The following is a 14,763-nucleotide window of genomic DNA, read 5'->3' as shown; positions in this document are numbered from 1 at the left end:
CTTTTCAGAAATTTCCCTGTTATTGTCTAGAAATGCTACCAAATGTCTGCCTGCTAATTTTGTATCCTGCAACTGTACTAAATTCATTGAGTAGATCTTACCAATTTTGGGTTGTCTTTGGGATTTTTCTATAGATAAAATCATGGCTGCAAATAGAGACAATGTTACTTTCCTTACCAATTCTGATACCCTTGTTTCTTTTTATTGTCTGATTGCTGTAGCTAGAACTTCCAGTACTATGTTGAATAGGGTTGCTAAGAGTGGGTACTGGTTTTGTACTTGATCTTAGAAGAAAAGCTTTTTCACCATTGAGCATGATGTTAGCTGTGCGCTTGTCATATATGGCTTTGATTATGTTGGGATATGTTCCACCTATGCCTAATTTGGTAAGAGGTTTTTTAAATAATGAATAAAATGTTGAATTTTGTCAAGTTGAGATACGATTCTTATGATTCTTTTCTTTTGTGTTATTAATGTAATATGTCACATTCATTGATTTGTTTATTTGAATGACCCTTGCATCCCAGGGTAAATTCCACTTGACCCTGTGAATGATCCTCTTAATGTGCTGCTGAATTCAATTTGGTGGTATTTTATTGAGATTTTTTTTACATGTATACTCATTAGGGATATTAGCCTGAAGTATTCTTTTCTAGTAGTATCCATTTCTGGTTTGGGTATCAAGGTAATGTTGGCCTTGTGAAATGAGTTTGGAGTGTTTCCTTCCCTTTGAGTTTTTTCTTTTTCTTTTTCTTTTTGGAAGAGTTTGAGAATTATTGGTATTAATTCTTTAAATGTTTGGTATATTTACACTATCTGGTCCTGGGGTTCATTAGGATAGTTTCGATTATTATTTCAATATCCATACTAGTAATTGGTCTATTCAGAGTTTCTATTTCTGTTGATTTGGTCTTGGTAAGTTGTATGTTTCCAATTTTTTGCTTTTCTCCTAGGTGTCATGTTTCTTGTCATATAGTTGTTCATAGCAGCCTCTTATCCTTTAAATTTCTGTGATATCAGTTGTAACACCCCCTTTTTCATTCATAATTTTGCTGGTTTAAGTCCTTTATGTTTTGCTTAGTCTAGCTAGGGTTTGTCCATTTTCTTCATCTTTTTAAAGAACTGACTCTTAGTTTGGTTAATCTTTTCCAATGTTTTTCTGTTCTCTACTTCATTATTTCTCCTATAATGTTTATCATTTCGTTTCTTCAGCTAAGTTTGGGCTCAGTTTTTATTGTTATTGTTTTGGTTTGGTGTTTTTTAAATATGTATAGTTCCTCAGTGTGTAGAGTTAGGTTCTTTATCTGAGATCTTTCTTACCTCTTAATGTAGGCATTTATGGCTATGAACTTTCTTTTCTCTTAGAGCTGCTTTTGATGTATCCTATAAGTTTTTCATGTTGTGTTTCCATTTTCATTTCTCTCAAGAAACTCTTGTTTCCCCTTTAGTTTCTCCTTTGATCCATTGATTGTGCAGGAGAGTGTGCTTAATTTTCATGTATTCATGAATTTCCAGTTTTCCTCTTGTTATTGGTTTCTAGTTCCATACTTTTATATTCAAAAAAGATACTTGGTATGATTTCTGTCTTCTTGAACTCGCTAAGACTTGTTTTAAAACCTAATATATAGTCTATCACAAAAATATTCTATGTGCATATAAGAAGAATGTGTATTCTGTTGTTGGATAGAATGTTCTATATATGTCTGTTAGGTCCATTAGGGCTAAAGCATTGTTCAAATTCACTGTTGACTTATTGATTCTCTGTCTGATCTATCCATTGTTCAGTGTAGGGTATTAAAGGCCCAACGATAATTGCTTTACTGTTTATTTCTCCTTTTATTTCTGCTGGCTTTTCTTTGTATATTTGTTTTCTTTTTTTCAAGTTTTTTTTAATGTTTATTTATTTTGAGAGAGAGAGATAGAGAGAGAGAGAGAGAGAGAATGTGCACACAGCTGAAGAGGAGCAGAGAGACAGAGGGAGAGAGAGAATTCTAAGCAGGCTCTATGCCATCACCAAAAAGCCCAAAGCCCAATATAGGGCTCGATCTCAAGAACCATGAGATCATGACCTGAGCCAAAATCAGGAGTCGGACACTTGACCAAATGAGCCACGCAGGCACTCCATTTATTGTATTCCTTTGTATAATTGCCAGAAAAATTTCCCTTGAGGTTATCATGAGGTTTACATAAGATATCAAACTTATCACATCCTGATTTAACCTGATAACAACTTAGAATTCATATACTTTGCACTTCTCCTTTTTCTCCTTACATGTTAGATTACTGCTGTGATAATTTACATGGTTTTTAAATATTTTGTAACAACTAGCATTGTGCACATTGTACTTATGGGTTTTTTTGCTATGCTCATTCTTTTTAGCTTTTAAACTAGAGTCATGAATTACATACCACTATTACAAAATTGCAGATTCTAACAATGACTATGTATTTACCATTACAAATGAGATTTATCAACAGAAACTTTTTAGGCCAAGAGAGAATGTAATATCAAAATAACTGTCAACTAAAAATACTATGACTGGTAAAGCTGTCCTTCAGTAATGGAGAGACAAAAACTTTCTTGAACAAACAAAAGCTGAGGAAGAGAGCTCATTACCACCAGACCTGCCTTACAAAAAATGCTAAAGGGATTTCTTTGAGGGGAAGAAAAGGAATGCTAATTAAAATCATAAAAAAACATAAAACGATAACATTAATCTCTTACGTAACTAAGAGTCTCTTATGGTTTGCCCCTCTCTCTTTTTTCCTTTCCCCAGTGTTCACCTGTTTTGTTTCTTAACTTCTATATATGAGTTAAATCATTGTATTTGTCTTTCTCTGACCGACTTACTTCACTTAGCATAATACATTCTAACTCCATCCACATCATTGCAAATGGCAAGACTTCATTCTTTTTGATGGCTGAGTAACACTCCGTTATATACCATATCTTCTTTATCCATGAATATCACACTTCGTAGTAACGATTGCATCCTCTACTAATTCTGTGAGATCTCCATTCATAGTTTCTTATTCATTCTTTCTTTCAGTCTACTTTGTATTGGCTGCTATATACAGTTTTTGTCTCAAAATCCTCATAATGTGTACTTAAACTTTATCTTCTTTTGTGATGACATCAAACTATCTGCCAGCTTAGAGTTTACAAAAGCAAATGGGAATAGGGGTGAGAAGGCTTATGGGCTACAGCTATTGGTGCCTGTTTTGAGCCATCTCCGGTAAGATTTCTCAGACTACAAAGTAGTTCCAAAAATCAAACAAAATATGGCAGCTAAGCTATTGGTCTTTGAAAATCAATATCAACCTTCTAATCTGCCTTAGAACCAACTAATGACTTAAATGGAGAGATAAATAAGGTACATTTAGTCCTCGGTGTGTCACTGTTAGTGAATTCACGTAGGTTAGTTATAATCTCAGAGCCTTAATAAATTATTTATTCTAGGCACATCTTGAGCCCAGTGTCTGTAAAGTTTATGACAGCTCAAAGGGAATCTGATTTATTTATTGCTTTTAATGTTTATCTTTTGAGAGAGAGAGAGAGAGTGTGCAAGTGGGAGAGGGGCAGAGAGAGAGAGGGAGACACAGAATCCGAAGCAGGCTCCAGGCTCTGAGCTGTTAGCACAGAGCCCGATGTGGGGCTAGAACCTGCTAGCTGTGAGATCATGACCTGAGCTGAAGTCGGACGTTCAACCGACTGAGCCACCCAGAGGTGCCAAGGGAATATGATTTTTCAGTCAAGTGTCTTTGTCGGTCATGATAATTCACCCAGGATTCTGGCCAATTTACTCTACATTCTGTTTCAATGTAACCATTTGTAAAATAAGGCCTGTGCTTTTTTTGTTGATGTACCTCACATATTTTGTTTTGTTTTTTTTTATAAAATGTTTATTTATTTTTGAGAAAGGCAGAAACAGAGCATGAGTGGGGGAGGGGCAGAAAGAGAGAGGGAGACCAAGATTCCGAAGCAGGCTCCAGGCTCTGAGCTGTCAGCACAGACCCCGACTCGGGGTTCAAACCCACAAACCGCGAGATCATGACCTGAGCCGAAGTCGGACACTCAACTGACTGAGCCCCCAGGCACCCCTGTACCTCACATGTTAAAAGTACTTATTTTAATATAAAGGAATGTAGTAACAATGAAGGATCCTTCTGTAACTTGACTCTGTGAAAACTTACTTCCCCTTTGAACAGATTTATAAAACCATGGACATTCATGTGACATTGGTTGGCCTTGAAATGTGGACAAATGGAGATAAAATAGACATAGATTCAAATATGGAAAATACCTTATTGCGTTTTTCAAGTTGGCAAGAAATATTCCTTAAAAAAAGGAATAATTTTGATCACGTTCTGTTACTCAGGTACGTAAGTTCTCTATTTTCCTGCGTAACTTAGGTGGATTAAAAAAAAAAGAAAAGAAAACAAATGAACAGCAACCAAATACTTTTTAAAACAATTGACTTTTGCATAGTACACAGTGACAAAATGTTACGTCTAGCCATACGTAAAATTTCTACGTGAACTTTTTCATATTCTTTCTTTCTCGTATTGGTTAATACTAGAAAGTAAACATATGATATATTTCCAATTCTGGGCAGGGTTGAAAATGTCATTAGGTAAGCAATGTACTTTTAGAATTGATTCACTTATCAACATCCAACACTAACTCCTTCCATGTTATGCCATTCCAATGCGCCACCAAAACCAACCTTTCCGGTGGAAAGGAATATCCTCATTCCCTGGATATTTTCCCTCAACAGAGTGTCCCTATCCAGTGACTAGCCTCTCAAGAGCATCTCTTCTGCTGTTAAAGATGACAAATAACTAATCTATCACAGCGTTAGTATTCCTAAGTAAAGGTTGGGATTTACGTACAGTATTACATCATTCTTTAAAGCGGGGTGGGGAGCACTTTTATCATATTTTTGTAATTCAAAATACCTATCACACTACTCAGCCTATAAGAAAATGATAAATAATTGTGGAGCCGAACTGATCTTCACCTTGTGTTAGCCATAGTCCTGTTATCCTAATTAAATTATGAAAACACACCTTTGGAGCAATGGAATCTTTCGGCAATTCTTCTGGTGCCCTTAAGGCTACTATGTATATAACCATGGTACCCACTTGTCCCACTTCATTTTCCTATAGTAGCAGTGCTTCTCCTAAGGTCTGTGGATGGCCAACAAATGTGCTTCCCGCCATCACATAAGTGTTAACTTTCAGTTTGAACTCAGAACAGTGAACCTTCCAAAGCCTATAGTTGGAGTCCAGCTCTTTGGCAGATTGATGAGAGTGTAATGCACCTCCAAAATAATATCATTTCTGATTTTTATATCTGGAATGGCCCCCAGCACACATATGCAGGGGGTCATAGTTGTACCTGACTTGGACTCAGATATTCATGCACCAGTTTGCCCTAAAATTACAGAGGTTAAAGTAAAATATCACCATGACCTTTGTTGTGGGCAAGATTAATCTCTTTGCCTATTTCTTGGGCCTGTGTTTTAAAATAATAAATTAGTGTAGAAATATTTACATGGCTGTAAATGGAAAACTTTGCTTTCCTCAATGTCTCTTATCCTGAGCAGTAGCTTCTTACCCTAATAGTACGTCTGCAAATACGGAGATGAGAAAAGTGCTACTGAATGTTTAACCGGACATCATATTTGAGACTTCTTATGTGTTGAGCTTCTTGGACGTCTTTTTGCCTATGTTCACAGAGAACCGGAAGGGATGAGACAATATATATGGCATTATCATGGTGTGACTTTTGTTCTTAAGTGACCTTGAGCAAAATCAGACCGTGCTCGCTCTGATGCTTTATTTCCATAGGTGGTGTTCTTCCAAGATCTCCAGAGTCTAGCAAGACCAGAATTCTAAGTTCTTCCAAGATGTGTAGCCAAACACTGAGACTAAAATGTGCAACATTTCGAAAGCAAAGAAAGAAATAGAGCATATTTCTGTTTTGATCTTCTTGGTCAAAAAAGTTAAAGATTAAAGGTGGTCATCTAGCCTGACCACCTTCCTTGTATTTGAACCTTCTTAATTAAATTCCAAGTGTGGTCCTCCAGCTCATGATCACTGTCTTTAAAGTGGTTCAACTCTAAATGTTCTTGAAAACGTATCAGGTCTGGTTTCCCTTAACATACACAACTACATCTGTCTTTTTAGGTAATCCAAGAATAGTTCACGTGACAACTGTTTAAAATATTTGATTATAGCTATCAAGTCCTCTATGAATTTCTATGGTCGATTGAAATTTTCTAAAAATTTTCAACTATAGCTAATTAATTAGTCATGGTGTTGAGTCTACTCACTGTGTTGTATTTTTCCCTCCAAACATTTTTTAGCTTAATTGTTTGGTCTTTTAAGTGGTTTTATCCAAAGCTGAGTATAGAGTAAGCCATGTAAAATTGGACTCTCACCATATTATGTTTTTAGAAAGTACATTTTTTATGACTTCAACTTTAGACTGTACTGTTTCAATGCCTCTAATATACCACAGGTTTTAAATGAGCTTAATAACAACTAAGATCATCCTCAATTCTAGAACTCTAGAACAAAAGGCACTTTTATGTGCAAAGGTACTAGCATCGTGAGGGTTCGTAGCAATTCAATCTTTGTGTTAAACTATGACCTCAGACTGAAGAGTGTATTTGCACCTTGTTTCCAGTGGGAAGTGGCTCTACACAAATGCACAAGGAATTTCTTATCCAGGGGGTATATGCCTGCCTTATTATTCCTCCAGTGTCGTTAAGGTAGGCTGTGTTTTATTGAAGTTATGTTACTTAATCAAAAAGTTTGAATTAAACTTTTGTAAATTTTCTGCGTCCCGCTGAAGAGAACACACATGCATTCTGTCATATATTCCCACCAAGATATGTCATGATGAAGCTGTTATGTTTCTTTGATCAAATCAGAAAATAATCTTTTGTAAAAACTATAGATGAACAATGAAAGTAAACGAGTGTTGTTCAGAGCTTAAAAGAACACCACACACAAATGAACATACAAAAACTAAGAAAGCTTTTTGGCATATTAAATATAATGTGTCTTTATTTACAAGGACACGTAAAGTGCACAAAACTTGATGGCTGGTGGGAAGTGATAATTGTTCTCGTGCTGAAAAGGGAGTGCATAAACCATTTAAAATAGCATAGCAAGACAACCTTGCAATTCATTTTCAGGAAGAATAAGGCCTTCAAACTGCTGACTTACCTATTTTATCTGGTATTTTTCCCAAGTCACTAAGCTTCTAGTAAATGGTGGCCAAGTAATCTTATTTCAGTCTTATTAAGACCTTGAAATTAAAACCTAGTACATGATCTATCTCTTAAATGGATATTTTTATGATTATGCCTTGACTCCGGTATTTTAATAACACAAATTCTGCATAGTGGAGTCTGTCTAACCTAACACAGGCTGTCGCCACTCCAATTATGACATTGCAACTCGTCCAGAACACATTTTAAATTTCAAACGAGTGCAATGAGAGGGCCAAATTAGAGGAATTTTACCTTTACAGTAGCCTAATATCCCACTCCTTTCTGGAAATTAATTTTTTAGTCATTAACATAGAGATAAAAACATGAAATAGAGCTAAAAACACAGGTAACAATCAACCCTACCTGGGATTTCAAATCACTGAATTTCTGGGTTTTTTCGTAGCAGAAACTTCCTCCGCAAGGATCGCACAACATTGTTGTGCAGTGTAAGACTGTACTTTGAAAACATGAACCTCGCATACTTATTTTTACCCTCTTTGAATATCTAGTATATAAAAGGCAAATCAATAATGCTTATTGTATTGTGTAGGACATTCGCTTATCGTTTTTAGCTATTTGTAAGAATGAGTTTATAGAAATCCAACAATGACTATTACTGTGCCACCAAAAAAGAATTTCAAAATGTTAGTGTTAGAGACACTCAGAAGGTCGTTTGTCCAACATCATTATATAATTAAAGGACCCGAGGGCAAGATAGGGCGATAACTAAGTCCATGGCCTCTCAGATAAGTACTACTTAACCAGAAGCTAGAAACTGGGTCTCAACCAATATTTCAAAACACTATGTCCTAGAGTGCATTATCTTATAGAAATTTCTGATGCACATCTTTTCTTGGCCTTAGGATCTTTTACCTGACCTAAATGTAGTCGCAAGCAGAATTGCACATCAGCTGGGGCATAGCCTTGGGATGAAGCATAATGATTACCCGTGTACTTGTACTTTTGAGAGATGTGTGATGGATCACGGTGGAAGGTGAGGCTCAAACCATGCAGAGAAGACATTTCGATATTTTGCAACTGGCTCTTGATTAGATCTCCATATCATAGGGATATACTGTTATTATGTGAAAATTTTCCCAATATATTCCGTAAATTCTCTTACAAAACCAGCCGTGATAGGCTTCCCTTTGGGGTCTAAATCTTATCAGTTGGTAGTGTCTGTCCTAGTGATACAGTGAGAGAAAATTTAAAACTCCATCTGACCATACTACAAAAGTATGCAATGACTAATTAGTAAATTGCACTAAGGTGCATAGGGGAGGGATACACTCAACGTGCCTCGTTTTATCATCTTTGTTATAAACTCTAATTTCCTCCTTCAAATCTTTACTCACATGTTATTCTCAGCCAAGTCTCCCCCAGCCACTTGATCCAATTTTTCAATCTTGTCTCCTCATAACACCCTGTCGGGAATTATCTATCCCCTCTTCTTTGCATTTCCCCCCCATTCTTAGTAGTAATCACTATTTAATATAGTCTGTGCTTTAGCTATTTAGCTTGCTTATTATTTTATTTTTCCAATAAATTATAAACTTCATGAAGGCAGAGGGTTTTGTCTGCTTCGTTCACTATTTCATCACACTATCTAGAAAAGTCCCAGATACACTCTATAAATAGTTACAGAATACAGGACTGTATACCCTGTGTGTGTGTGTATATATATATGTGTGTGTGTGTGTGTGTGTGTGTGTGTATATGTGTGTGTGTGTGTGTGTGTGTGTATCCCTTCATCATGCTGTGAATTACGTGCATCCAGGTCCTAAACCTTACATGTCTTGGAATTCCTTCACAGAGGGGATGCAGTGCATTGCATATAAGAAAAGTGTTTGCTGATGATGGTCAGTGCTTCTATATATTGATTAAATGAAGTAAAATCGTGAAAGCCCCAAATTACGGTGACTGGCACAGAATAAGAACTAAGTAACTGACAGCTGATTTTATATCGTTATCTACATAATTAGTAGTGTTTTTCAGAACCCCACCATCCCAAAGTAACCCACTTAAGGCTCAAAAAGTACATCTGTACCCAATCGTGTCAATAATGGCAAGGGAGTCAAAACAAGAGGAAGACAGAAGGGAGGTGAATATCAGTTTTGTGAATCTTTAAACTTTTCAAAAGTATAGGGCATTCCTAGGATGTGTGAGATGTTACCAAATGAATCCTTTGTTTCAACAAATGTTTACAGAGACCTACTCTGTGCCAGACACGGCGTTAAACTAGCGCTTATTGGAAAAGAAGAAGAAGATCTATTTCTTGCTTTGAGAAGCTTGTAATCTTGCATGAATGATAAACAATTATATAGATGATGGCAAGAGGCACAAGCAAAAAGTGATATGGGGCACCAAGCCATTCAGTCTAAACTGTGGGCTTCAGGGAGGACTTTCTGGAGGAGATATAGTCAGAGTATTTTCACCAGAATGGCATGCGTTGCCTGTTTCAATAGACATTGCCTATTATAAAAGCCCAGTCGCTACTCTCGTATTCCACTAAGGCAAGAGTAGGAGAAGTAAATGGACTTTTAGAGTTGATCGTTTATATTTATTCTTTCTAAAGCCCTCATAAAACTTTCATAGCTGTTCCACCAGTGTGCATGGATAAAATTAATCTTTATTTTTCGCTCATCTAAACTCTAGCATTCCGGCACTAAAATTCAGTAAATGCAACAGAATTCGGTACCTGCAACACGTGAAGGATTACAATCCGGCGTGCCTGTTCAATGTCCCATTTTCTGATAAGCTAAGTGATTACCCGTATTGTGGAGACAAGAAGTTGGACGAAGGAGAAGAGTGTGACTGTGGCCCTGTTCAGGTATTTGCAAATGATGTTGTATTTAAATTACAAAGTTCGTGCTCAGCTAGAACCTAGGCAGGTAAGTAGCCTTTCATCAACCATATTTCTTGTAAAGTGTTAAGTAATGTGTTTTTTTGTCTCATTTTGAAACAAGTTGTTGGCGTAGCCTCATTGCAAGGCCTCTTACCAAGTCATGAATTACGCATAATGATCTTGCTGGAGACCCACAGTATCACATTTGCCTCGTTTATATATTAACTGGCTCTTCTTGTGAGAAAACCCCCTAGATGTCATTAAGTCTGATCTCATGCACAGTAAGAATGTGTTCTCCACAGTCAGTCAATTGAGTTTTACTCAGGACCTTAGGAAGCTTGTCTATATCCCAGTTGGACAGTTCATGTGATTAGAAAACTCTGTCTTAATTGAGCAGAAACCTTCTAACCTTCCACATATTTATTACAGCCTTGGTCTCTGGAACACTTAGAAGAAGATTTAAGACAAATGTTTGAGTCATTCTTTTTTTTTTTTAATTTAAAAAATATCTATTTTGAGAGACAGTGAGAGAGAGCATGAGTGGGGAAAGGGCAGAGAGAGAGGGAGACAGAGAATCCCAAGCAGGCTCCATGATGTCACCTCACAGCCGGATGTGGGGCTCAAACTTACGAATCTTGAGATCGTGACCTGAGCCGAAAGCGAGAGTTGGAGGCTTAACCAACTGAGCCACCCAGGTGCCCCTAGAGTAATTCTTAATCTGCTCTTGTCCAACATAGAGGCTATTTTGGTTGAGAGCTTCTCATGTAGGTATGAGTCCTAAACAGCTACTTCTCAAGTTATGTGTATGTATATCACCTGGGGATGTTGTTAATTGTGGATTTTCTAATTCAGGAGGCCTGAAGTGAGGCGGAGATCCTTTATTCCTAACAACCACCAAGGTCACGTTGATACTACTGGACTGAAGACCGTATTTGTGGTATACACACAAATACTACAGTTCAAAATAAATCTAATTGTGCGGCGAACCAGAGACTGCACGATCGGAGTGGGGACAGTGACATGTCCAGAGTTTTCAAATGTCTCACCTTAAAAGTGAAGAGGCTCTTAACTTTGGAAATTGATGGCGTCTGCCCATGCCTGTTCTTTAAAATAGTTCTACAGTTTCATTCTAACATATGAAGTGCTGTCCATGACAGGATGCAGACAATTTCTTTTGCAATTTTTTAAAATTTTTTTTTAATGTTTATTTATTTTTGAGACAGAGAGAGACAGAGCATGAACGGGGGAGGGTCAGAGAGAGGGAGACACAGAATCTGAAGCAGGCTCCAGGCTCTGAGCTGTCAGCACAGAGCCCAACGCAGGGCTCGAACTCACGGACCGCGAGATGGTGACCTGAGCCGAAGTCGGCCGCTTAACCGACTGAGCCACCCAGGCGCCCCTTCTTTTGCAATTTTAATTTCATTTGAGGAGACAGGGCCTAAGTGTCCATGAGGTTTTTTTTTTGTGTTTTTTTTTTTTTCAATGTTTATCTATTTTTGGGACAGAGAGAGACAGAGCATGAACGGGGGAGGGGCAGAGAGAGAGGGAGACACAGAATCGGAAACAGACTCCAGGCTCTGAGCCATCAGCCCAGAGCCCGACGCGGGGCTCGAACTCATAGACCGCGAGATCGTGACCTGGCTGAAGTCGGACACTCAACCGACTGCGCCACCCAGGCGCCCCATAAGTGTCCATGAGTTTTTAATGAAGCGTTAACAACAGCAACAAAATCCAGCCTGAAATACTTAGCATCTTGAGAAAAATGTTTAATTATGTCTTCAGAAGTTCTATTATTTCATATTAAACCCTTAGTATAAAGCAGTAGCAGGACCCTTCCTTCCAAAGAGTGGAAAGGAAAATGGAAGGTCAGAAGCTTTGGGCTTTGTACCCTGCCAGGGAAAATTCACTGAGTGTGGAGTACTGAATGGCCAAACAGGAAGGAAACAAAGTAAAAGTCCCAAAGACTAGTTACGAGGAATCGTCTTCACATACATGTCATAACCAAGGATAATGCATTTGCATTTCAAACCAAAAGACAAGTAACGATAAGTTATATACACGCACAGCTTATTAAACAGAAGCCTAACTACCAACCCATTTCCGATCTTTAACTTTTGCTTGTTGCCAGGAGTGCAGCAATCCTTGCTGTGATGCAAACAAATGTGTGTTGAAGCCAGGGTTTACTTGTGCCGAAGGAGAATGTTGTGAATCTTGTCAGGTAAGGACCTTTGCTAAGACTGGGTTCTCCGTTTTCAGTTTATTAAGGATACAGAGGACCACAGAATTGTCTGTCCATTACTAGTTACATTACTAATCCCAGATTAAGGTTATGCTTGCTTGGCCCCAATAAAGCTTCTTCTGAGATGTTCTGGCGTCTAAGCCCTGGCAGTGATCTATGGTCTGGGGAGTGAAGAAGCAGGTATCATATGGTCTGTTAGGAATAGAATTATATGCTCAACATTACTCTTGTTCTTGGCCAACCTTTACGAAATCATTACCAACCTATTTAACCTCAGCTTGGGTGTCATTCTAACAACAGTGAAATAGAAGGGAAAAGGATTATACTGGGATTTAAAAGTGGGGAATAACTAGTACATGGAGATCTATTCCCAGAAAGGGCAATCAGAAGTCCAAATGACTCTGTCCAAAGGTTTAATGACATTTCTTTCACCCACTATGTTCGGAACTCACAAAGGAAAGGAAACATGTCTTCTTCATCTTCAAATCTTTCTAGAACTCATAGCAATTCAGTGCCTATTGAATGGCTGAATAAGAGAATATTTTCATGCACTTTCCTCCAGCAATGAGTCAGGGCACTTTTCTGGTTCATACGGAGAGATCTGATTTCTTGGGAGTGGAGATGCCTCATTACAGATACCGGCAGGAGGGGGCCCTGGTTGTGTGTGTGCTGGGGACGGAATGTACTAGAGCAGGATGAGCAGAGCACTTGCTCACCTCTCCATTTTATGTCCTTTCTGGTTCTGCCCAATGCTGTTCTAACCATCCTGTCACTCCTGAAATTACATAAGCACCAAGGCATTTCAATGCCTTGATAACAATGATAACCATTCTCAGTGGAATGGAGAAGAAAGTCACGATCCAACCTTCAAACTTTTTTTTTTTACGATAAATTAAATGGGTCAACCCTCCCCTGCTGACTTAACCTTAAGCTACCTGCATGTGCCCAAGATTTAGTCTTTTTTGTTTTTCTTCAACAGATGAAAAAATCAGGGTCCATGTGCAGGCCAGCAAAAGATGAATGTGATTTTCCTGAAGTGTGCACAGGCCACTCTTCTGCATGCCCTATGGACAAATTCCAAGTAAATGGCATTCCTTGCAAGAATGCAAAAGGTTACTGCTTCATGGGGAAATGCCCCACCCGGGATGATCAGTGCTCTGAACTCTTTGATAATGGTGAGAGACGATTACCGCAAATGGCTGATAACGATAATAGCCATTATTTCTATTATTATCCTGTAAAAATTTATGGGCAAGATTGAAGATAACGCCGTTTGTGGCATTCTTCCCAGATATCACGTAGAATCTCTCTGGATATTACCTTTAATATTAGTTGATATTACCATTAATGTTAATTAACTGCCTCGGTATGTGGGTTAAGGTATGTTTGTTACTTTTTTTTACATCCACACTCTGCCGTAAAATATCTTCCTGATGCAATAGAATAGTTTTAAAGTGATTTATTTATCCCATTCTGCCTCCCTGCCCCGTGATACTGAAATTTCAATTAGATTAGAAAAATAAGGTATTTTGTGATGTATAACATTCATGTTTTTATTGCGTTACTTTAATCATACTACTTTGGATCCTAGAGGTGAAAGACAGTTCTGATCTCTGCTATGAGATGAATAAAAAGGGAAATAGATTTGGATACTGCAAAAATAAGGAAAACGGATTAATTCCCTGCGAAGAGAAGTAAGTACCAGGTGAAGAAAAGCAAGTGCTTTCTAAGAGCGTTTTTGTGAAATCAGAACCATAACGGCTCTTGTTCTGACAGCTGCTAACCTCTATTGATTGAGATTAGGAAGAGAGGGAGTGAGGCAGCAAGGACACAACCCTGGGAGTGGCACTGGCATTTATGTACTGTAGTTATGAGCTGAAGGTCGTGGAATATAAGGAAGAAAGATGGGCAAGAGTTAAAATTCCTAGGAAAGAAAGGGAAGAAGAGAAGCTGCAAGAAATAGGAAAGAGCAAACAGGAGGAGGAGGAGGAAAGTAAAGTGGGAAGGGGTGGAAAGAAGCAGAAAGAAGGAAGCGAGTGAAGCCATATCCAGAAAGAAACGTAGAACTTGAAACGGGAAGGAAGGGGAGAAGTGAACGATCTGATTTTAGAAACCATGAGCTGTGTCATTCTTCCAGACTTGTTACGCTCAGAAAGGCTTTTTTTTATGTGCCACAGAGGGATATGGACTGAAAACAAACGATTAAAGACTTAGGTTGAGTTTGACTTTGCTCCTAAATATACTAGGTGAAACTGGGCGATCCCTTAACCTCCTCTTCCTTCTAATTGTTGCCCAATCTGTCAAATGGGCGTTATAATAATAGCAAAGACATAGGTTTGTTGTGAGAATTAACTGGGTGCTCTGTGCCAGAAAGAGATTCGAATGTCTTGATT

At 38.1% G+C, this 14,763-nt stretch overlaps 1 protein-coding gene across 1 annotated transcript in view; it reads left to right on the top strand.

The window, feature by feature from the left end:
- ADAM7 (ADAM metallopeptidase domain 7) overlaps positions 1-14,763 on the top strand; it is a 65,003-nt gene that overhangs the window by 34,612 nt on the left and 15,628 nt on the right. The window contains exons 9-15 of the mRNA XM_043554124.1: positions 4,210-4,379; positions 6,695-6,779; positions 8,150-8,280; positions 9,942-10,116; positions 12,260-12,349; positions 13,350-13,545; positions 13,962-14,064. Coding sequence (XP_043410059.1) covers positions 4,210-4,379; positions 6,695-6,779; positions 8,150-8,280; positions 9,942-10,116; positions 12,260-12,349; positions 13,350-13,545; positions 13,962-14,064 — 950 coding nt within the window. The remainder of the gene's footprint in view (positions 1-4,209; positions 4,380-6,694; positions 6,780-8,149; positions 8,281-9,941; positions 10,117-12,259; positions 12,350-13,349; positions 13,546-13,961; positions 14,065-14,763) is intronic.

Source organism: Prionailurus bengalensis, chromosome B1, assembly GCF_016509475.1.
Source record: "Prionailurus bengalensis isolate Pbe53 chromosome B1, Fcat_Pben_1.1_paternal_pri, whole genome shotgun sequence".
NCBI lineage: Eukaryota > Metazoa > Chordata > Mammalia > Carnivora > Felidae > Prionailurus > Prionailurus bengalensis.
The sequence above is the reverse complement of the archived record's forward strand: the minus strand, read 5'-3'. Positions and strand labels throughout refer to the sequence as shown.